General features: G+C 41.0%; 3 protein-coding genes across 6 annotated transcripts in view; 2 read left to right on the top strand and 1 right to left on the bottom strand.

The window, feature by feature from the left end:
- The first annotated feature begins 3,665 nt into the window (after positions 1-3,665).
- On the top strand, positions 3,666-8,674 carry asb10 (ankyrin repeat and SOCS box containing 10). Of its 2 annotated transcripts, none has more exons than XM_023270367.3 (5): positions 3,666-4,157; positions 5,409-5,676; positions 6,317-6,821; positions 7,340-7,453; positions 7,951-8,674. In XM_023270367.3, exons 1-5 carry the CDS (start codon positions 3,833-3,835, stop codon positions 8,134-8,136), a joined length of 1,398 nt encoding a protein of 465 aa, XP_023126135.2. In that variant the 5' UTR covers positions 3,666-3,832; the 3' UTR covers positions 8,137-8,674. The 2 variants fall into 2 exon arrangements, with proteins under 2 accessions (XP_023126135.2, XP_023126136.2); XM_023270368.3 differs by lacking the exon at positions 3,666-4,157 and adding an exon at positions 4,164-5,225.
- A 1,789-nt stretch (positions 8,675-10,463) lies between these two features.
- Positions 10,464-12,981, top strand: gbx1 (gastrulation brain homeobox 1). The gene is made up of 2 exons (XM_023270369.3): positions 10,464-11,198; positions 11,933-12,981. Exons 1-2 carry the CDS (start codon positions 10,748-10,750, stop codon positions 12,445-12,447), a joined length of 966 nt encoding a protein of 321 aa, XP_023126137.1. The 5' UTR covers positions 10,464-10,747; the 3' UTR covers positions 12,448-12,981.
- A 4,884-nt stretch (positions 12,982-17,865) lies between these two features.
- agap3 (ArfGAP with GTPase domain, ankyrin repeat and PH domain 3) overlaps positions 17,866-22,596 on the bottom strand; it is a 124,243-nt gene continuing 119,512 nt past the window's right edge. For all 3 annotated transcript variants that reach the window (XM_023270343.3, XM_035948236.2, XM_023270342.3), the window contains exons 17-18: positions 22,121-22,376; positions 17,866-20,998 (exon numbers count right to left, since the gene is read on the bottom strand). In XM_023270343.3, coding sequence (XP_023126111.1) covers positions 20,774-20,998; positions 22,121-22,376 — 481 coding nt within the window. In that variant the 3' untranslated portion in view covers positions 17,866-20,773. The remainder of the gene's footprint in view (positions 20,999-22,120; positions 22,377-22,596) is intronic.

Here is a 22,596-nt window from a genome sequence, read left to right as displayed (position 1 = left end):
GAAATAGGTTTTAAAAATACCAGTCACATGTACACATTTTGTGGCATCTACACACATCCTTTTCACCCTGATGAGGTTCACAGAAGCCCTGGCAGGAGCCATTCTTCAGTTAGCTTTAAAAATGGACATATTTATAAACTCACAGAGAAAATAATGCAACATTGTATCCTTGTTATGCATTTTAATCAGGTTTTTAAAAGACGACACCATCAGCTGAATAGTACTTGATTACGGGATAATGACACTAGCGTTTGCACCAGTTCAATCTGCATAAAATGGAGGAACTGATAAAGGTCTCTCTAATTAGGATGGTGTTTACATCAGGCTTTACATACACCTATTTGACTGCGCTTACCAGCATCCTACAAAGCCAGGCTCACTGTGATAATGCACTTGAGTGTGACTCCCACCGCTGACTGTTATTGTTGAGATACCCATTTCAAATGTTTCCCAGTATTCTTGGTAATGATATGAAATCTACAGATGTTATTATGAGGGTGATACAGTCTTTGATGGCAGTGACTTTGTTCATGATTATCGTGGCCATTTAGGCTTTGTATCTTGCACCCTTCCCCATATCCCCTTTCATGCCCGTGCCTAGTGGTAGTCATCGCTGTCTCCTTTAGGCAGACTGCTATGAACACATTATGGATGGGTGCATTAGTGAGTGATGCAGAGCCCGGGATGGCTTGCCTTGTTTTCATGTGAGAGTGCATCATTAGAAAATGTTCCACTTGGCAGGGAAGCGCGTATTAACTGCAACCGCAATGAAATGAGGTTGTGATAGATGGTTAAAGTTATACAGGACTATTAGGTTGAAATATGAACCTCTCAATTGTCATGATGAAACAGAGGGCTATTTGCGTGGTGATCAGTGCATTGAGAGACAATTGGAATCTGCAAACACCGATACAATACATTATAGGTTGTGGGCTCAGTGCTGAAAGAGTACAGAAAAAGTAATCATGCTTCCATTGAATAGTTTGGAGCTACCGTTCAATTCAAGGCTCCATAAATTCATTTAGGTTCTTCACCAACATCCCAAGCATTGTGATGAGGTCTCAGGAAGATTTGCAAAACAGGACACCTTCTCTAAGCCCTGTAGTGAACTCTGATGAGCCATATGTATGAAAGTAATCCACTGTTGATTGGTTATCAAAGAGGCCTTAATGGTATCAAATATTCAAAGCAGACTGTGTTTGCTGACCTTAATATGTCTGAATGGACAACAACACGACACAAAGGAAATTAGAATAAACCTAGATGTAAATCAGTAGACAAATACGCTACGTAAATCCACCAACTAGCTTCTCTTTAGATAATGTCAGTAGCCAATTAGGCACGCTCATTTTCTCTTATCATGTTTCCATGGTGACCTAGCAGTTTTTCCACCACCAGAGTGCAAACTTCTTTTCAGCTCCTAAGATGTGAGCTGAAATGAGTAAATTGCATATTAATTGCTCTCACGGAGTTGCCCAAAATCCAAACATGATCTCGCGTCTCCTAATAGAAATCACATTAAATGACACATAAATCACTGAAATAAGAGACACCTGATGGATAACTGAGTGCTCTGATGCCATGGTGACGCTCTCTCTAAACTTAGACTGTCTTTGGGTGCTCTGACTCTGCCTTAAACTAACAGCAGATCCAATTGCAAACCCATTAGCGTTTAATATTACTGTAATTACTGTGTACATTTCATTATGTTCTCAGTATATTAAATGACTGCTCAGTGCAGAGGGAGGGCTATAGTTTAATCTCTTTCTGTATTACTGTGTGCCACAGTACTCAAAATAGCATTAAGAGCCACATAATCAGAGGGAACTAATTGCCTATGATTGCATAAATGAAGTGCTTCACTCTCATCAGGGCTGTTGCTGATGTCCAGCCTCTTAGCGCCTCGGGATAGGAAGGTGGTTGACCACAATGCAGAAAACCTTAGAGAGACAGCTACTGGTGGGTAATGTGAGGAAACCAAAGATTTAATATGTCCACGGGGGGCTGTGAGGGCAGGGGGTGTTACTAGCTACTGCTGATGTTTTTTTGTTGTCATCAGAGTTGCCTCCGCTTCACAGAGGGGAAAAAAAAAAAATCACGAAACATGAATGCCCACCATTTGAGAAATGAATTTATCGAAGTGGCTGTCTTTTTCCCCATTAGTAAGTGTTTAGTTCAGCGTTTTAAATAATTGCGTTACCAGGAATGATATTTAAAATACATTTGGGAGTCAATGAGGCGGGAAAGTGCCTACATGTTTTGCTGATGACACCCGGGCCATTTGGAAGACATCAAAGTAGAGAGGAGGTAGCCCAGATGCATATTATAAACTCATTATGTATATCATTTAAAAGGATGTACTCCAGCCGCAAAAACAATATTCCTAGTCTCTCTCTGGTAATGTGTGTTTTCAAAGTTGAAACTCTTACTCGCCTTCAGTTTAATGTGGCATCTATTACCAAACTGTAACATAAAATAAATGACCTTGATTTCCATACCAGAACAGTCGTTAAGGTATAGATGAGATGCGGCTATGCCTCTGTGTTTTCAAATGGGAAAGAAGGCAAAACCTCTTCACCAATATCCTGTTTTTCCTCCACCTGTGGCGCAAACCTTGGCTCTGCAAGGCTTGCATGCATCTTGATGGACTCCAACACAGAGGCGGATAAACACACGTGAAAATGTGTGTGTTTTAACACACTATGTATCAAATAGAGCAAGTTTAATTGGATGGTGATATCAAAATAGCCTGCTATATACTCAAAGGTCATTCTGAGTCGTCTTTGCTGGCCGTGAAAAGCTATCCTCGGTGTCCAAGGAGCCTAGAGATGTTTTGCCACCGGGTAGAATTTCTACCACTGGAAAAAGGTTGTACATCAGTCAAAGGAGATGTTTGTCAGACGCCTAGCGAGTAGGCTTAAGAGGCTTAATTATGCGCCGTCCCTCTGCCATCAGAACACTACACGTGGGGCAGAGTGACACAGCGGTTGCCAGTCATTCAGCCTAATGTTCTAATGCAGGGAGTCATGTGGATACATAAAATCCATTAAAGCTCTTGAAAAAATATACTGAGCAGAAAAAGACATCTTGCAAGCTACTCAGCGCCTGGCAAATAGGGCATTCTTATTTGTTCTTCCTCGAAAGAAAATGTCAAGACTAACTTTGACCTTAAAAGTTGCTAAAATCTTGAAGTCAGCTGTTACTTCTTAAACTTATTCTTTGAGTTAAACAGTGAAACTCCTAATGAGAATGGTAACGCTTTATAATCCAGTGACTCTCCCATTTATAGACTGTTCATGCTCAGCACATTTAAACTAGGAAAGGTAGAAATGCCCTGAAAAGCAATATTTCCATTTGCTAAATGTAATATTACCTACATTTTTAAGGGAGCAAATCTGCCATATTTTCGTCATTTATTTATTTATTTATTTGTCTAATCAAATACTGTGCAATTTTGTAAACATTGTTCTAATACCCAGAAAACAGCATGTGCTGAGCATGAGTTTATTCAATTCAGTTGACACTTGCAGCCTGAAAGAGAGACTTCATGGCTGTGACTTTGCTGGAGGCAAACAGGAGAGGCTTGAGTGGCTTCATGTGAGACATAAAAATAGCATTACTTGTCACACTGCAGGGAGGGTCTCCTGCCGAATATCAAAACAACTCTGTGAACCAACCCTGTGAACAGCCGGCAGGCACGAAGTGGACATCAGCCAGACAGAGTGAAACAACAACAGAAACAGGGAGACGGGCCTTTGTAGACACTCTCCCTCTCTTAAAAACACACATCCTACACAACCCATTTTCTCTTCCAGAGGTAAAACCACTCAGCATGTCGAGAGGCAGCTTTGTCTTCACACCCATGGCCTTACGGTCTCTTGAACTTGACAAGGACATGCTGGAAAGAGACAAGTACAAGAGGCAGCTTGCTTCCCATCACTTCAGCAGTTATATGCTGAGGAAGGAGGCTGTGGACAGAACAACACTGAGGTCCAGCACTGCTCGGCCACCGACTGTCTGCCAAGATGTGGTCGTCCAGAACGCTTTGTATACAGGAGACCTGGAGGCTATGCAACACCTTTTTCCTCGAGGATCCACAGCAAACCTCATCATTGAGCCACAGGGAGGGGACATGCGCTGGGTCGCCAGAGGGGAAGGTAAGAGACGACATCTGTCTTCATTAGGAATCTGTTTAAGAATTCATAGGATTTGACAGATCGTTGCTTGTAGCTTTATTGTATTTAATAGAGATTAGCATCCAAAAAACTAAATTTTAACACTGTGATTTTAGCAGAACTGATAAAAGACAAAGGAAATGACTGTTTTCAAATCACTATAAAATGCAGCTATGAGCAGTATGCATCTGCTGCATCTCACCTTGAGACTGTAGGCTATTTAAAGACATAGTGAGGAGATATTAATAGAAACAGAGCACGAGGCAATATTTATAGAAACCTTCATATGTCCATCAGACCCAGAAGTCATCTGGTGGTTCTGTGCAACAGGATCTTAATGCATTAGATCAAGCTGTCGCCCTTCAATTTAAAACTAAATAAGTTGCTGGAAAAGAATAACATGTTGGATCCGTTTTCATGTGCAATAACTTATCAAATCACTAGACATTAATACTGAGGACTATCGGTTAAAATTCTGAATTAAACATAAAATGGACTTTTGCAAGAGTGGATGGTATTAATACTTTTTATATTTGTTAAAAGAATGTGTTGCTTCGCATTTCTTTAAATGCAAAAGTGCATTATCCCTTGGCTTTAACAGATTTGTTGGAAAATAGGCAGGTTTAATGTTTGCACAGTCATTGGTTATTGGCTACCATGCGACTGTGTTGGCAAGGTTCACCAGGTCAACCGAAATATCAAGTAACACCTCCCTGAAATAGCCCTGTCTGCACAAACAACCTACATAAGTGTTCCTTTGAGTGAAACCCCACATCTAAACATTAAAAAACAAACTAGTTAGCTGAAATATGGCTTATGTGGGGCCTAAAATAAAGTGGCGCAAGCCAAAGAGCTACCGCGAAGATGTGATCGCCACAGCCAAGGCCACGGGTTGCGTCCTGCAGTTCTGGAACTCTTTGCTCGTGGGCGACGAGCTGACCATCCTTAGTATTGTGGACGACGACGAGTATGGCTACCTTATTGATGCCATTTACGACACCAGCAACATAGAAGAATGGAAGAACTTCCGATTTAACTACAGAGGCCTAAGTAGGTTGATTTTATTGTTCACTCTTTCCTTCAATGTAATTATCATCATTAGGGAGAGGTGTTGACATTTAATGCATCAGAAATACTAAAATTCACTTGAAAAGAACTCTTGCAATGCTTAAATCTAGCATGTCTGCTTGAACTCACAGTTGACTTTATGTCAATTATGCTCCTTGTTGGCAGGACTATGGTCACTGACTTATGAGCAGGAGCTGACGACGCCACTTCACATCACAGCCAGTCGAGGTTTCACAGACTGCCTGAGACTCCTGCTGCAACGTGGGGCGAATATAGACATAGCACCTAGTGGCACCACAGCCCTGCACGAGTCCTGTGAAAACTCCCAGCCAGAGTGTACCAAGCTGCTGCTGATCCACGGTGCCAACGCCAATGCTGTCTCAGAAGATGGCGTCATGCCTTTGCATGTTTGCACAAGCCCTGAATCCCTTGAGTGAGTAAAGTAGAATAAAACTAGAAAAGCATCCTCGTTTCTGATATGATGTACACACTCAACCACAAGACCTTCTTCCCTTGTAGCCACCACAAGCTTTTGCACTTGCAAGACTGTAAAACCTTAGTGTGTATTGATTATTGCTAATTAATCTAACCTTTGGAAGAGGAGGATTGTGGTTTATAAAATCAGCAAACTGCAGTTTTCACCTAAAGTTTGTTCACGTTGGCTAACATTAGCCATCATAAGCTGCCTTTTATATTCAACTGAAAGTACAGCATGTAGCAGAGGAAACCCCCAAGTTTACTGATTTCATCAAGAACTGCAAAGTTTTTAAATCTAGTTAGCAGGTGAACAAAGAAGATGGAATGGATTGCTAAAATACTGGCACACTCATTAAATATGGAGCTTCTGCTGCTCCAGAGTATTCCTTTAATATAACCCACTGACAACAAAATGACCTGGCTTGTTGTTGTTAAATCACTTCTAATTTCAGTTTAACGAAACAGATTTAGAACATGACGTCTGATGTTGATGAAGAAGTACATAAGTTCATCTACAAGGACTACTGGGGTATGTCGGAGACAAAAATGTTTGGGAACCACTGATCTAATTTATCATTCTTTATGTATGTTTGCAGATGTGCCAAATATCTGCTTCAGTATGGTGCAGCAATCAGTGGTCGCAGTCTAGATGAAGACGACACTCCTTTACACGTGGCAGCCAGGAACGGCCTCCCAGACCACATCGAGCTCTACCTGCGCTACGGAGCCGCTGTGAACAAACAGAACGATGAGGGTCTCACTGCCCTTAACGCTGCTTGTGCACAACCCCAGGAGTCTCAGGACCTTCAGCGTTACTTCAAGGTTTGCCAGTTGCTGCTGGGGGCAGGGGCTGACATCCACATTGCGGACCAGGACAAACACACTCCTTTGCACATGGCCTGTAAGAATGTAAATCCAGACATAGTGGATCTGCTGCTGGCCCATGGTGCTCAAGTTAACGAAATGGACTACGGTGGTGAAGCTCCCATGCACAACATCCTAAAGGTGGTGTGCTTCAAGGGTTCCCATAATCCTGAGAGGATTGTCCGTGCACTGCTCAACCATGGCTCTATCCGGGTGTGGCCCGGTGCTCTACCAATGGTAGGAAAGCAAATACTAAACGTTAGCAGGAAGTAGTATAAAATATGTGCTAATGCAGTCCAGACTGAGATGCAGCAACAGATCGCTTTTGCAGTGTGAACCAATTATTCATCAAGGTGGCTCATTTTGCATAATTAGCAAGTGCCGCACATGTAACACCTTGACTAAAAGTCTTGAAGCACTACAAGGTTCGCTGCAGACTTCACAACTTCACATTGAAATCATTACCATTTCATGACACAACATGAAGTGTTGCACTCTCTGCGGGAAACAGACTACAACTATCAGTGAACCCACGTGCACTAGACAAAATGCCTGGTTCCTAATTAGGCAAGTGTTAATAGGAGATTAATTAGCTCTAATTGCATAATTTCCAGTTAAACCCCTGGAGGGAAGACCAATCTGTTCATTTCACAAGTGTTTAATTACTTTATTTCTTCAGTTCTATGGAGTCAGAGGATTGCTCATGAACTTAAATGACGATTGTGTGGATCTTTGAGTCGTGATGTATATTTTAGGTTATAAAGCACTGCTCGGAGTCTCCACGCACTATCGAGGTTCTCCTGAACGCCTACAGCCACCTCAGAGTCACAGACACCTGGGCTGAGGCTGTGCCTGAACAGGCGTTTAAGGCAAGATCTTGAAATCATTCACTGATGAAAAGAGTTTTTTTTTATTTTTTAAATTTTACAAATATTATATTTCTTTAAATGGTACATTTAATGTCTTCATTGTATTTTTATGTTTCAAAAATTGCTTGTTTTGGGCAGAATATCTACCACGCTATGATTGAAACTGCTCCAATTAAACCAAATACATTATTTTTGACAACATGGGGTGATCCATCTCAGCTATTTTTAGTTCGAACAGACATAAGCACTTTTTATACATGAGGCCCTTAAAAAATAGAGAGAATAAAATATGTGAGGTTGTTGGGAGGATTTCAACAATGGATCACAATCATTTCATTATGTTTGACATCCACAAAGGGCTGATATCAAGAACATAATGATCAATCGGTTGTGCACTGAGCGCTCTCATTCATTTTAGAATATAAGCTAACTGTTAAACTGTAAGGTAAGAGTATCAGAGCAAATGAACATATGTTAATCCGTGTTTTTTCCTGCAGGAGCACAAAGAGTTCTTCGAGTCGATCCTCTCCTTGGCAATGACTCCTCGCTCCCTGCAGCACTTGGCACGCTGTACGCTCAGGAGCTTCCTGAGTGGCCGAGTGCACAAGGTGGTCCCAAAACTGGATCTGCCCACCTTCATCAAGAACTACCTGCTCCTGGAGTACAGAGGATTTGTCCACTGAAAGTACTTTGTGTGGTTTAAGTCAGTGAGAAGCCTGATTATGATGAGAGTGCTGCAAAATGAGGGGTTAAAAATACAAAGTATCATGAATGATGAAGTGCAGCAGTATTTACTAAACATTTAGGACATTTTCTGCCACACATAAGCTTTTCAGAAGCAGTTGCTTGCCTTCTGTTACTTTTATTGTGTCCGTGTTTCAGCACAGTAACGTGTTTGAATTTGCACCACAAGAGGGAGCTATAGACTAGAGTTGATGAAGTATATAGGAGGTAAGCAGCTGTGTGTTTTATATTGTTTTTAATTTTTTGATGATTTATTTTCTTTTTTTTTTTACTTCTGCACTTGATGTTAAAGAGGCTTCTAATTTTATACATATTATTTGTCACGTTGATGATAATACGCTCAATATTTTTGTGTTGTAGCTTTTATTGTGGATTCCCAGCAAATATTTGCATAAACAATGTTTCCCATCGATAACATTTGGAGATTTATGTCAAAGTTAGGCTTGATGAAAATAAAATAAAAATATTCCACCATGGTCATGTAATCTGCTTATTGTTTTTTTGTTATTCCCCCTTTCCAGAAATATCATCTCTGACTTCTCCCATGCTCGTAGAATCTTCTGATTGGTATTTACTGCTTGTTCATTGAGAATTGGAAATAAAATTCATGATATAAAATATATTTTAAAATTTAAGAGTCCTTTTATTCAAGTAGCTTTTAAGTTTGCAAATTTTAAAATGCGAATGTAATTGAAGGAACGTCATGAAATGGTTGATTGTTATTTATGCGGCCATTTAGTTTAGAAAGTTCATGATAATCTTTGATAATACTGAATTAAGGGGGAAACAAGAAAAGACAGTCAAACCTGTCATTCTCCTCCGTCAGTCATTAGAGGATGGTGATTACAGTTTATATTATTGACATATTTGACTTCTTGGAGATTATCTTTACGCCTGATTTTGTCTGTTCACCTCATTATAAAAACAAATCCACTGACAATGAAAGGTGTGTTTTGTAAGAGCAGATTAATTATTTTTATTGGAGCCATTCCTGCCATCGTGTATAAACTTTTTTCAGTGAGAAAAAGAAACATGAGCTTTTTAATGCAGTTTTGTGTTAGTCATTAAAAAAGGGTGGGGGCCTAAAAATACATTAATAAAAAGTATGATGCAGTGTAAGACCAGAAAGAAAGAGGAGCTCGGCAAATGGTTTCAATAGATCAAAGAGAGGTGCTGCTGAAGTCACTTGCAATTACAAGAATTAGCCTGGCCTGGCCCTCCACTGCTAATCAGAGTCGGTGTGATATGTTTATGTCCTCATGCAATCAGACGACCAGTTGGAGTGCCCGGGCACCCAGGACTCAATAGGGCTAATCATCATCAGTTCCCATTGCCATTTAAAAGGTGAGATGATCTGCGATTAAACCAGCGCTTAAAGAAAAGAGAAAAGCGTTTCTCCCCCCTCTACATGCATCTTTGATCAGGGACAAATTACTATTTCCAAAGCGCAAAGCAAAATGCGTGCGTTATTTCATTTATAAAGCGAGGCAGGGATGTTTTAATTGACACATGATCGGAGAAGAGACGCTTAAGTTTATAGTTGACAGGATTTGAAATAATTAAAAAAAAAAAAAAAAAAACAAGAGGAAATCCTCTCAGATTTGACTTTGGCCACTGCCTGTCCGTGTCCACACTGCAGTTGACCTCGCATAAACGCCTTTTATCTGAATCTAATTTCACAGAGCGTATCTCTCTCCAGGGAACAATTGTTGCAGCACTTCTTTTTCTGAAGCCAAACGCATTGTTTTTAGCCGCGGAGAATAGGACAGCGAGCGGAGAAACATCTGCCTCTCCTCCCCTCCTGACTCTGATGCCCATCGGCCCCAATATTTCAACAAAAGCCACCGTTGTTTTACGCTGTCCCTTAAATCCAGAGTAATTACTTATCATCAATCAAAATTAATAATAGCTGATTGGGTTGGTGTGGTCAACGATTATAGAAGGGGAAGGGCTGGAGCAGTCTCTCACACCGTTTTGCAGTCAATGGTGAACCTGGCAAGAGGGGAGGAGGGCTGGGGGTGCGACTCGTCTATTTGGTCTCCACTGGGAAACTACCGCCTCTCAAGACGGCCAAAAAGTCAGAGGCTGAATAAGGAAATGAAGCGTAATTTGAGGAAGATGGATGAGCCCCCAGGGAAACACCCCCTTTTCATTCCTCTTGTATTGCAGATGATAACCAATGCGCTCTCGCCCTTCCTTTCTGCGCGCACACAAACACACACACACACACACTCTGGCTCGGAGAGAGGCGGAGGGAGGAGTTGCAGCGAGGGGAGAGGTAGATAGATAGAGAGAGCGTGTGTTTATGTCTCAGTGTGTGACAAATAAGAGGGAAAAGGTAGCGCTGGGGCACACAACAAAGCCCCCGACTGGCTCACGCATATAGAGTGCACAGATCCGGAGAGGCAGTCCACTTCCAGGGATGACAACACGGCAGAGGATCTACTTTCACTCCACTCTGTCTTTAAACTGAAAGTTTTGCGCGTCGCTGAGGGGAAAAAGGGACATCTGCTTTCAAGTTTCCACCAAATTAAAGTGTTTGCCTGCAAAATGCAGAGACCAGGCGGTCAAGGGACGGCGTTTTCAATCGACTCCCTCATAGGGACCCCTCAGCCCAGACCGGGACACCTGCTCTATACGGGCTACCCTATGTTCATGCCGTACAGACCTTTGGTTATCCCACAAGCTTTATCCCACTCCCCTTTATCGTCTGGTATACCTCCACTGGCGCCGTTGGCCTCTTTTGCGGGACGGCTCACCAACACGTTCTGTGCCAGTTTGGGACAGGGGGTGCCATCCATGGTTGCGCTCACCACGACGATGCCAAGTTTCTCGGATCCGCCGGACAGTTTCTACCCGCCACAAGAGCTGCCTGGTCCGCGTTTAAGCGCCGCTGACCCCGGAGCGAGACGGCAGGAGAGTCCGCACTCCGAGGAGCTGCACAGTAGGGACAAGGGCTCCGAACTACTGAACTTCTCGGAAACTTTTCAAACAATATCAGGTAACGTCGAACTCGTGTATTATCGTCTCCATTTCGTCGTTTGTAAAGATAAAGCCGAGTGCGTAATAAGTGACCACCGTGCGTAAAATGCGTTAAAGCAGAGCCCGTTGGCCCATGGCAAACCTATGTGGACTCTGTTGGCGTTGGTGTTGACTTAGCAAGAATAGTAAATCCAGCATGACTCAGTCTGACACATTTGTAGGTTGACAGAACTAATTGGGATGTTCCATAGTTTAAATGTTGTGGATGCAGTTGGATCGTTTCTGATGCAATTACTATTTAGCGAGGCCATGATCGAATTATTCCAGAACTTGTCCTTTTAATATTTCAAAAACAACTAACTGAAGAACATACATCGGCTAAGTTAAACACATTTTAATTGAGGTAGGTTAATTTTATATGTAGGTGAAATTGATCATTTTCTAACTTGCAAAAACACACTTAGTTTGTAGTAAAAACAATAAAACTCAGACAACAACTCAACACAGCTTTGGGACTCTTATAAATTCCATTAATGCTGCCACCGAAGCTAATGTGAATTTTTCTTAATTCTGTTTTTTGAGCATTTTTCCTTGGCCACTATTTTTTACCAGCTCACTCAAAAGAACGCGCTGCTTGACGGATAAATGTTGTGAGACGTTGCGCAATGGTCGCTTTTCACTTGCAGGCTCAGGAACTATTAAACGACTCAACGTAAATGTGTGTGTTCCCTTTTTTTCTCTCCACATTTTTAGGTGAAACCAAACTGTACAGTTCAGACGACGAGAAGCTGGACCTAAAATCCGCAGACACCGTTTGCAGCGACCGGGAGGACAGCTCCGCAGACAGCGAGAACGAAAGTTTCTCGGACGGGAACAACTGTGGTCCTCTGTCCCAGAAGAGCAAACTAAAAACCGGCTCGCAGGAGGCGCTACCGACCGGCAGCTCAGCAGGGAAGAGCCGCAGGAGACGAACAGCTTTTACCAGCGAGCAGCTGCTCGAACTTGAAAAGGAGTTTCACTGTAAAAAATACCTTTCTCTGACTGAACGCTCCCAGATTGCACATGCACTTAAACTGAGCGAGGTGCAGGTGAAGATCTGGTTTCAGAACCGCAGGGCCAAATGGAAACGGATCAAGGCCGGCAACGTCAATAACCGGTCAGGAGAACCGGTGAGAAACCCCAAAATTGTGGTCCCCATCCCAGTGCACGTCAACAGGTTTGCAGTGAGGAGTCAGCATCAACAGATAGAGCAGGGGAGCAGGCCATGAACTCAGAAGAAAATAAAAAAATATGAATTATACAAACACTTACATTGACTCTATGTTCCACTGGTTTGTTGAACGCATGAAGCACAAAAAGGAGGATTCAGTTAGACTGAGCAGAGAGGAGGATTTGCTCACAGACAGATCAGTTATTTGGCAATATGCTGTCATTTTTATTTATTGTTCTGTGAATATGTAAATATAAATGGGTAAAAAAAATGGTACAAATGGGCACTATGAGATGCGACTGTAAAGATTTTTTTTAAGTATTTATATGTAGGGCCAAAATGTTCTGTTGGTTATGTGCATGTCCTCATTTGGTGAAGCTATTCTGGATTTTTTGTTTTGTGTTTCGTACAATTTGTTAAACCACGTTTGCATGTAACTTAAGACGTTTTACGTTTCGTTTGGCAACTCTAGGAACCACCTTTGACAGCTATCTGTGGAAAATAAAAATTTTTTAAAAAGATGTGAAGGAAATAACGACCAAACAAGGGACAACTGTAAAGTATATTGACCTAATAAATCGCTTTATACGAACGCTGGAATCCAGGTTGAGTTATTATTATTTAGAGAGCAGCTCAACAGTGTGCTTATGGTTGAGATCAAAATGTACAGAAAATATTTTATAAAGCTGAAATGAAAAATGTGGCCTGCACTGTTTGGACATAACGACTGGTTTTGAAGACAAACTGCAACAAGGCGAGTGTTTTGATCGTGTTCAACACATCTGAAATAAAATGTCAGGTTTTATTATGCTGAAGACATTATTTTCGATTTTAAAATGACAAGATTTCTGCTAATTTTCTGGACTTTCAAAAATAATATTTTAAGATCTTCAGCGTGGAGAGTTGAAAGTTCACTGATGCCTGAACTGATGGAGCGTCGCAGCTTCTTTTACGCACGTGTTTGTTTAAGTCTCCTGAATTTACAAATGATTTTATTTTATTTATTTTTGCAGACATCAGATTCTGAAAGGTAGACGAGTCTTTTTTTTAAATAGACAGCAGTGATTGATTCCTCTTTAGGAGGCCGTGTTGTCTCAAGTGGACTGATGGATCCTCATTAGACAACACACTGTAATGAACTTCTCTATCAGGCACTGCACCGACCTGAACCGACAGGAACTCCTTCTAATCTCATGCCAACAAAATGTATTTCAATGAGTCATTACAAAACAGACTCAGAAAATGTCTAGATAATATAATAAGATGTATAGAGAGGGTTAAATTCTATTTTTAAAACCGATATGAAGACAAATTTGCTGTTTCTTTGGCACACAGTGGATACAATACAAATTATTTATTTTATTTAGCATTTATTTAACCAGATTAGTCCCAAGGAGACCTGGCCAAGAGGGCAGCAGCATAGTCGCATTAAAAAAAAGACTGTAAACAACAGATGAAATTAACAACATTGAAATTTGCACACAGACAAGGTAGACTGTAATGACTTCACCAGAACTTTAAACTCGTGTTACAGTGTGACAAGGGCTTGAAGTTGAGATTGTAGTGTATTCCAAGCATTAGGTGCCTCTTTTTTATACAACTACATTAATTATTATGAGATTTTTCTTTTAAAAACATTTGCTTGTAAATAATAACACTTGCAGAGAATTAAGATATGAACTGTAAACTGTATTAAAGCAGCATGGGGTTTGAGTGCCAGAATGGGAGGCTAATTTTAATTTATTATATATTTTTTATTTAGATTTTTGCTTTTAAAAAGCCCAGGTTTCTGAAAAATACGTACAAAACCTGTGGCTAATAAATGCAGATTTTTCCCTTATAACTACAAATAAGCACGAGCAAATAAATGCCATAGTTTGCTCAGTCAGATCAAAAAAGAAAATTTATAGTATGGCTGCAACATTAAAATAATCCGTGACTAAAATAATGTCTGCCCACACAGCAATCCTCTTACAGGAAGGAGAGAAGAAGAGGGCTTGATGTTTTATGGAAACTTTCTTATGCAAGGTTCTGGGTTTCCACAGCGTCTCTGAACTCTTTCCAGAAATGTCTCATGTTGGAATATATTTTCACTTCACCTCAGAGGAAAGAAAGTGATTGGTCTCCCTGTTACCAAAATAGACTCAGGCCTAGAGCCATGTTTAAGCTTTTCTGCAGCAGCATCTGTTGAAGTATGAAGATGGGGCATGATTCTTCAAATATTTTATCAGTGTTAATATTTAATTTAATGAACCAGCTCTGTCCTGAGTGAGTATTCAGCTACAATATGGTGGCAAGTGGGTGAATTATCTTACTTTTCATTCACTAAAACCTCTTATGGATACACACCCTAAAAAATCTAATGTCTAAGCTTGACCTCAGAGAATAAACAGACGTGTCATGACCTGGGCACCCATGAGTAGTAAAGTTTATTTCACCGTCCACCTCATACATCAAGACTGTGACACTTGGATGGGGATTCAAGGAGTGTTGATCGTGTGACGGAGTAGTGGAAGTTTTATTATGGTCCGAGAGGTGACTAATACAGACGGTCAATTCCACGACATTGTGCCAGACTGTAACAGCTATTTCAGTCCCCATGAGCTGTACGGTGACGATGAGGAGCCATGACACAGCTCAGCCACTGCCTTCATGCTGGTTGTTATTATTAAGATCCTGGGAGTGGAAATAGGCTCATCCTAAATGAAGGTTTTACGCTACAGAAAGACACTAAAATCTGATTATTTACAAGTGAAATTATTCTCCTAAAATGTGATATTATCTAATAAGGATGTGTAATCAACAAGTAGACTTGATTTGACAATTACAGATTTATTATATTGTTGGAACAACTCCTCTCTAATAGACTGAGGTGTCTGTCAAATGAATTAATTCTTTCTGAGTATTAATAATCTTTCTTCAATTAAAGCCACATTTCAGTGAACTGCTAAGTCTCACTTTCTGCTGCTTGAATCACAAATTGAAATATCAGAAGTTCTTTCCAGCAAAGACATGTAACTATTTCCTCATTCCTACCTGCAGACAGAGAGAGGGAGGGAGGGAGAGAAGAAAGTGAGGGACCTCATTACTGGCTGCTTGTGTGAGTGTGCAGGCTGCTCAGCGCCGACTGGAGGCCTGACTTCTTGGGAGGGACTGGACGGTCGTGGCTACAGTGATGTATGGGCAGATGCATCAAATCGCACAAGATAAACAAGCGATGAGTTTCATCAGGGCCATCATAGCTTTAATTTGGCTGCCTAATGAGTCAGATCTAGTGGCGGAGATAAGAGTTGTCAGAGGCCCGGCTCTAATGAATTTCTTGCCACTTGTAATCAAGGTTGCCTGTCTGAGGGGGGATGATTAATGGAACCCTGGAGGATTCCCTCGGCCCTCAGCCTTCATTACAGCTAATGCATTCTCAGGCAAATTAACAGCGAAATGCAGGCAAAAGCCAATGGGGAAGGGGAGAGAGAAAGAGAGAGCAAAGAAGAGAGAGGGAGAATGGGAGAGTGATGGGAAAAGAGTGTTTATATAAGACAAAGGAACGAGAGGATGGTGAGGAGGAAGAGAGCATGGTGGGTATGAAGCAGCCAGGTTGGTGGCAGGAGAGAGAAGGAGAAGCAGAGATGTAGTGAAACCTGCAGATTAGTGCACAAGGATATGGAGATGAGTATGGAGACAAGAGTTTGGGGCAGTCAGAGAGGGCAGAGTGTAACAAGGATGTACTGGTCAGACATGATGGAGCTGAAATTGATAAATGGATGTTCAAATCTGTGGGGATTCCGGGAGGGGAGAGTTGGATTTAATTACTGGTTAAAGAGGTTAAAAGGCTGGAGAGAGGAGGAGAAAACGGGGAGCAATAGTAGCATATCCATATCAAGACATGCAGTGATGAACATGGAAGATAAACCACTGTTCTGTTCAGCGCCACCTTGATGCAACATTCATGTCAGGACGGGACACATTGCTGACTGCTTTGCTAAACAGGCTGTTAAAGTGGCCTGTGGCCAAGCAGCTTCTCCATGTTATGGAAATATGGATTTAATGTTTGCAAATATGGTCTCGTCAGGTCTTTGTGTACCCATCCATCAGCCTCAGACCCACCTCTGCAATCTTGGAGGCAATTTGTCTGAGAGGAGGTGGGCGGCAGAGAGCCCTCCTCACTGTTTAGCAGGCCCTGATGAAATATCAAAACACACAGCGGTGCAAGCAAGTGCTCCAGTCTCACCACAACAAACACAAGTGGCCGGGGTCTGCCAAGACGTGAGGCATGGTAATAAATTACAGGACAGATTTTTATTTATTTTTTGGAGGGGTGTTACTTCTCAGGAGGTAGGAAATAATCAAGAGCCAGCTGAGCTTAGTGTGATCAACATCTTCAGGCTCATTTTTAAAATCAGGAATCTTCGCAAAATAATATTTTATATTAATAATCATAACCCCAGAGAAAGTTATCACCTGCTCTGTAGTTTCCCTCAGACTTGAAACTCTAAGGAAGAGTTTTTCTCATTGTTTGATTTTCCTGACGTTCTACTTTACTGTTTACGCTCAGCTATAACAGAAAAGGAAGCTCAAAAATCCCTGGTCAATGTCTGCCCAGTAACAAATGACAGACACAGTAAGTAACTTGCTGGTGACCAAAACAGAACATTTAACTTCTAAAGAGCCAGTTTTCCCATTGTCAGTTGGTAGAGGCCAAAAACAGAGGTGAAAGATTGGGAATATTGGACTTAAACCTGTCAGGGGGACATATATGACTCCAAATGAATGTGAGATTGATCAGATCTGATTGACTTTACAACACTGATCAGATTGTGATTCAAATGTTGCTAATTTGTTTGTATGCAGAGACACTTTAGTCTAAATGACAGTGGCCAAGTGCTGACCAGTGAGTACAGAACAGAGAAAATACAGAAAAATGTGGAAATAACAATGTGAAAGAAAAAGTACTGTCCCACAATTACTACTAGTGAGGAAGCCAAGTGAGAAAATGTGTTTTCAGAGCCTTTAAGCGTGGCTCGTGCACCGTGGCGGTGTGTCAAGGCAGGCCGAGGGAGGAAGAGGAAAAACTAAAGAGAAACCAGGTGATGAAGCGCAAACAATGGTGGCCAACAGAGAGAGGAAGGGGATGAAGATATGCTGAGACAAGATTAGCAGGAAATAAGAAGTGGATTAGTGAGGGCTTGACTCCTCTGAACACTGAGATCTTTGGGTTTTCCCCACAGTGTTGTGCTGTCTGACACTAAGCCCGGCTCTTTATCTTAATCCTCTTTCAGCAACTGTTGGGGGTCTCACAAGCAGGAAGTGAAGAGGGTGCTTTACTTACCTCAAGACAGGCCTGGTAGAGTTGACTCGGACATGAAGTTTGATCGGAAGGGAGTCTGACCTCATCCATTAGGCCTCAGCAGGTCAGATAAGTACTGTAAGCGATAGGCACATGATGGATAATGAGTGAACAACACATACACCACACAAATGTGTTGATTCCCCTAAATCCAGGGAAGGCTACGTCATTTTATTTGAGTGTTTATTAATAGGTCAACAGTCAGCCAAGCATCCAAGCATACAACAAGTTACTCTTTAGCTTTTGCTTTGTTTCACGTTCTGAACGTAAAGGAATTACAATAGGAAAAATGAACAAAAACAAAACCAAAAAAAAAAAAAGATATTTACATACTGCATTATAAATATGTCAAATGTACATCATTATACACAAGTACCAAAGATGGTCGGGTATGTCGAGACCAAACAGTACCTTAAAAATATGCCTAAGGAGAAATGAAAACAACATATCAAAATATGGTTTGTGGGTCATGAGGACCTAAAACCAGTTCAGTTTGTTTCTCTATGAGGAGCTTGTCTTCAGGTAAAAGCATTAAGCTAATATGTACAGTTCATGTTGTGTTTGGGGGGGAAACAGGCAGGTTTCTAGTGTTCTTCTTTCTTTTTTTGTTCATCATCTACGGTTTGTAAATAAGAGTTCAGGTCATCACTGTACACTTTTAACTCCTTTCAATAATCCCCTTTGGACAGTGAAATGTACTCACTGAAGTAAGTCGGTCAAGTAATGATCAGAAATAAGGCCAGTATCACAGTACAGTACGAGTGAATTCAAAGAAATCAGGTGGAGTTTGTGGAACAATTTGACATTTTGGGGAAACATGTTAATTAACCTTCTTATTGACAGTTGGATGAGAAGATACCACTCTGATGTCTGAGTGAAAACTACTTACAGAAAGGCAGGAGGCAGTTTAACCGAGAGAGGATAAACACTGGAAGCAAAGAAAATCTTCCCACCTGCACTGTTAAAAGCTAAAAAACTAACATCGAGGTTGTTAAATCTGGAAAAAAGGCTGCGTATAAATGGCAGTTTGTGTTTTTAGAAAGAGTTACATGGTGCAACTATTTGTTAAAGCAGCATAACGGTTTGCTAGACTAGCCTTATGACATCCTGGCTACATCTCTGCAGACACGTATGAGTCTTCTCATCAAATTTAGAGCAGGAAAACAAATATTCATAAAAATGTCAAACCATTCCTTTAAAATGTTTCTTTCTTCTGGATTTGCATATGTCCTCTTTTGATCATATTTATTCATTGTCTGTAAGCCCTGAAACCAAAAATACTGTAAAGCAACAACTAAATCATGTAGAAAAGGTACCAAGTTAATAACTTGCTCTGTAAACATCCATTCTGCTGGATTAAACCCATAAAATCTAAACATTTGAAAACCTAGCAAATGGCAGTTGAATAACAGAAAATACAACTGTAGATATTTGTGCCACCTAAAGTCCTTTTCTGTCTAAGTCCTATTTATTATAAATGAATTATCATGTCTGTGGAATACTATACATTTGTATTAATGCAAACTAATTGTACTTCCCTCTATGAACCTCTTTGCTCATTTGAATCCCTAAATGTCACTCTCACTTCAGTCGCAAGAATGCATTTGTTAACTCCCTGCTTTTAGGCTGACAGGACTGGGGGGGGGGGGGGTGCACACGAAGGTTTAAGGTAAAGGAAAGGGCTGCTTTTATTGACTCTAAAAGTCTGAATAAGTTCATACTGTTCTTATAAGGAATAAGGCGAAGGAACAAGAACTACTTTTTACAGAGGTCTGTACATTAAAACACAGTTATGTTCCCAAATCTTCACTGCAGGCGTCTGTCTTCTCTCCAGTGTCCTTTCTCCAATGAACAGAAATGCCCAGTCGCTCTCTGCTGCACAGTTACTGACGAAGATGTAAGCACAAATGTAGTCGTACACACACACACACACACACACACACACACACAGTACCTCATATGTATTTCACAGCAACAATAGAGGAAATGTTCTTTAAGGGTACCAATTTTTACAGCTTTTGGCCACAGGAGGTGAATGGATATTCAAATACGCCTATGGTTCGAAGAGAGTTTTGTGAGAATCTGTGTCAAACAATTATCAACACAATCTAGTCAATCGGAAAATTACTCCAACAAAGACATCATAATGGTACAATTTCACCGTTTCAATCAAACCTTTGAATTTGAATGAATTCTGATTGAAGAGGAACACTTACAAAGCCACGTGGCTCAATGGTCATAAAACATTATGCCCCTAATTCCTTTATAGTCACAGACACTTTTACTGGAGGATCATGAGAAGGGTGGCGAGGGAAATGACTCACTTTCACCCAATGGAAATTCTGCAATCAACTCCTTTATGATGATCCGAATCCATTTCCCTGTGAATTAAGTATCTAAATCATTTGGACTCTTTAACTATAATTGCTTTGCGTTTGTATATGAATAGTATGTCAAGAGTTAGCTGTGTTGAAGACATGCATCATTACAAAAGCTCTAACAGCCATTGATATCATGAGATTTAGTTTCTTTCCCACATCAGCGTTCCGTCACTCGCAAAACTATTCTCTACACTTTTTATGTCACTACACTTGGGCTTGGAAATCGGAGGAAAGTTTGTCACTCACACTCATTATATAATCAGTTCACATCGCAGAAGGGGAAAACATCAAAGGAAATGTTCAAGCATTAAGGAAATACTTTTCGTAGGGTAAGTATGAATGCCAAAGTAAGTCATTTGTTTGGTTGACGCTTGAAAACAAAAAGCTTAAAGCTGATCATGATCATCTCAGACCAAGACTGAATAAAGTTATCAAACAAACTGAATACAAATAATAATATAAAATAAACAATGTACAATGTCCGAACCCCAAACGGCCACTTGTTTCAGCGTAGTGGAATAAGTCCATCCCTCCTAATATCTCTCCATTGGTACTGATTCTGGTTTACACAGTGTGAAACAGAGGAGGAAGTACTGGGAAGAGACACAGGCTGGGTTTGGGGGTTTTGTGTTTTTCTGTCTGCGGCTGCTTTCCGGCTCCTACATGATGCTGATACTGCGGTTGAGCTCACACTGGGCGTTGTTGTTGTTGATGTTGGGGTTGCGGCGGCTCATGTTGGGCGTGGGCACCGAGGTCAGGCTGCTGCTGTCGTTGGGACAGCCGTGTTGGACTAATATATCTGCGCACTCCTGACTTCCAGCTCGCCGAGCGTAGGACAGCGGTGTCTGACCGCGAGCGTCACGACTTTTCACGTCCACGCCGTACTGTGGAGGGAAATTTGTGGACATAAAAGGAAAATCATATTTAAGAACAGATATAAAAATACGAGTCATTGTTAATTCTTTTCAGTATTTTGATGTGATTTATACTTTAATACGTCATACTTAAGATGAAAATTTGGGGAAAATAATTGTAGTACAAATTTCTGATCGCACTTACTAGTTTCACTGAAAGAACCCTGCAATTTTACTATTTTTTCCTTCATAAGAGGAATTGTGATGCATAATCAGAAACTCATTTGTATTTTCTCTCTATTTTTATCCTTCATTTTCTGTAAATGGCACACAATCAGCAGATAGGACAAGTTTTAGGTGATTGGGAGATTGGATCATTTACATGTAAAAACAGCAAATTCTAAAATGTTAAGCTTTCCATATTTGTCTTTACACTCTCACACTCCTATTTCTCCTTTATGTCTTCCTTGCCGATTGTACATCATACAATAACGTACGTACATACATACATATTTAATTGTGCTTAAGACTTAAATTCAGTGAACTGTTGTTTGACATGTTGGAAGACCGCAGATCATATTCTATGCATTTTTTCAAGGAATGTTAGGGTTTTAGCAACACAAAGTCACATTTTAGACTCTGTGTGTTTAAACTTCCAGGCCTACACTTTTGAATAAAGAGATGATTTTGCATTTCGCCCCTCGTGTTATATTTCTGGAAAATTAGAGATGGCTCAAAGACAACATTTGGACCTTCATGTTGGGAAAGAAAACTTCTTTACTTAATAAGATGGTTCCTTGGATAATTTCTTGGACTGGACTTATTTCAAGTAGTAATTTCACTAATTGTAGCAAAAATATAGCTTAAGATAATTATTTTATGTTGATTTTAGTTAGTGTATATAGGCAACCGTCTATATCCCAAAGAATTTACTTGAAAGAACTGATACTTTTACATTAGACTTGCACTTTTTGTGTGTCTTTTGTGTTTGACTTCAGTATTTCTGTACTGATTAAAGTCATACACGTTTGCAACAAGAAACGAGCGTAACAAAGAGGTCAACTGGTCCACCTATGTGCCCAAACACTAAATACCAGCAATAAAAATGTGAATCCATCTCAGGCTGTTCAGAGCTCATGCGGGACGACTCACCCAGATGAGCAGTTGTGTGATGACTACATTGGCCATAGCGCAGGAGAGGTGCAGGGCGGTGCGTCCGTCTCCATCCCCATAGGTCTCGTTAACCTCCTCCTTGGTGCCGTGGGCCAGCAGCACCACCACCAACCTCAGATCATCTTCCACCACCGCCCGAAGTAGCTGCTGGCCCAGAGGCACATCGGACTGGGGCAGCCCCACCACGAACAGCTTCTGCTCATACTTGGCTCGGATCCAGCGCTCCTTCTCCTCCCTGGAGAGAAGGAAATGACAGGGGCGCCACAGGTCAGGCAGGGTGAAACACGGTGAACATGCTACGAGCAATTTCACACCAACGCTAAAGAACTTTCAAAACATATCGCACAATTTAGAGGCTGGGATATAAAGGCGAAGACGTGTAACAGGGAGATCGTAGACACACAAGGGAAATATTACAGTAATTGGCCTAAGAGACTCACTGGAGTACGGTGACA

This window comes from Amphiprion ocellaris, chromosome 10 (genome assembly GCF_022539595.1).
Source record: "Amphiprion ocellaris isolate individual 3 ecotype Okinawa chromosome 10, ASM2253959v1, whole genome shotgun sequence".
Lineage (NCBI taxonomy): Eukaryota > Metazoa > Chordata > Actinopteri > Pomacentridae > Amphiprion > Amphiprion ocellaris.
The sequence above is the reverse complement of the archived record's forward strand: the minus strand, read 5'-3'. Positions and strand labels throughout refer to the sequence as shown.

Bases quoted from the DNA above. Each gene is read 5' to 3' on its own strand.
- asb10 (XM_023270367.3), top strand. From the start codon at position 3,833: ATGTCGAGAGGCAGCTTTGTCTTCACACCCATGGCCTTACGGTCTCTT. The intron at 4,158-5,408 runs GTAAGAGACGAC...CCTTGTTGGCAG, and splicing joins CTGGGTCGCCAGAGGGGAAG to GACTATGGTCACTGACTTAT. The intron at 7,454-7,950 runs GCAAGATCTTGA...TTTTTCCTGCAG, and splicing joins TGCCTGAACAGGCGTTTAAG to GAGCACAAAGAGTTCTTCGA.
- gbx1 (XM_023270369.3), top strand. From the start codon at position 10,748: ATGCAGAGACCAGGCGGTCAAGGGACGGCGTTTTCAATCGACTCCCTC. The intron at 11,199-11,932 runs GTAACGTCGAAC...CCACATTTTTAG, and splicing joins AACTTTTCAAACAATATCAG to GTGAAACCAAACTGTACAGT.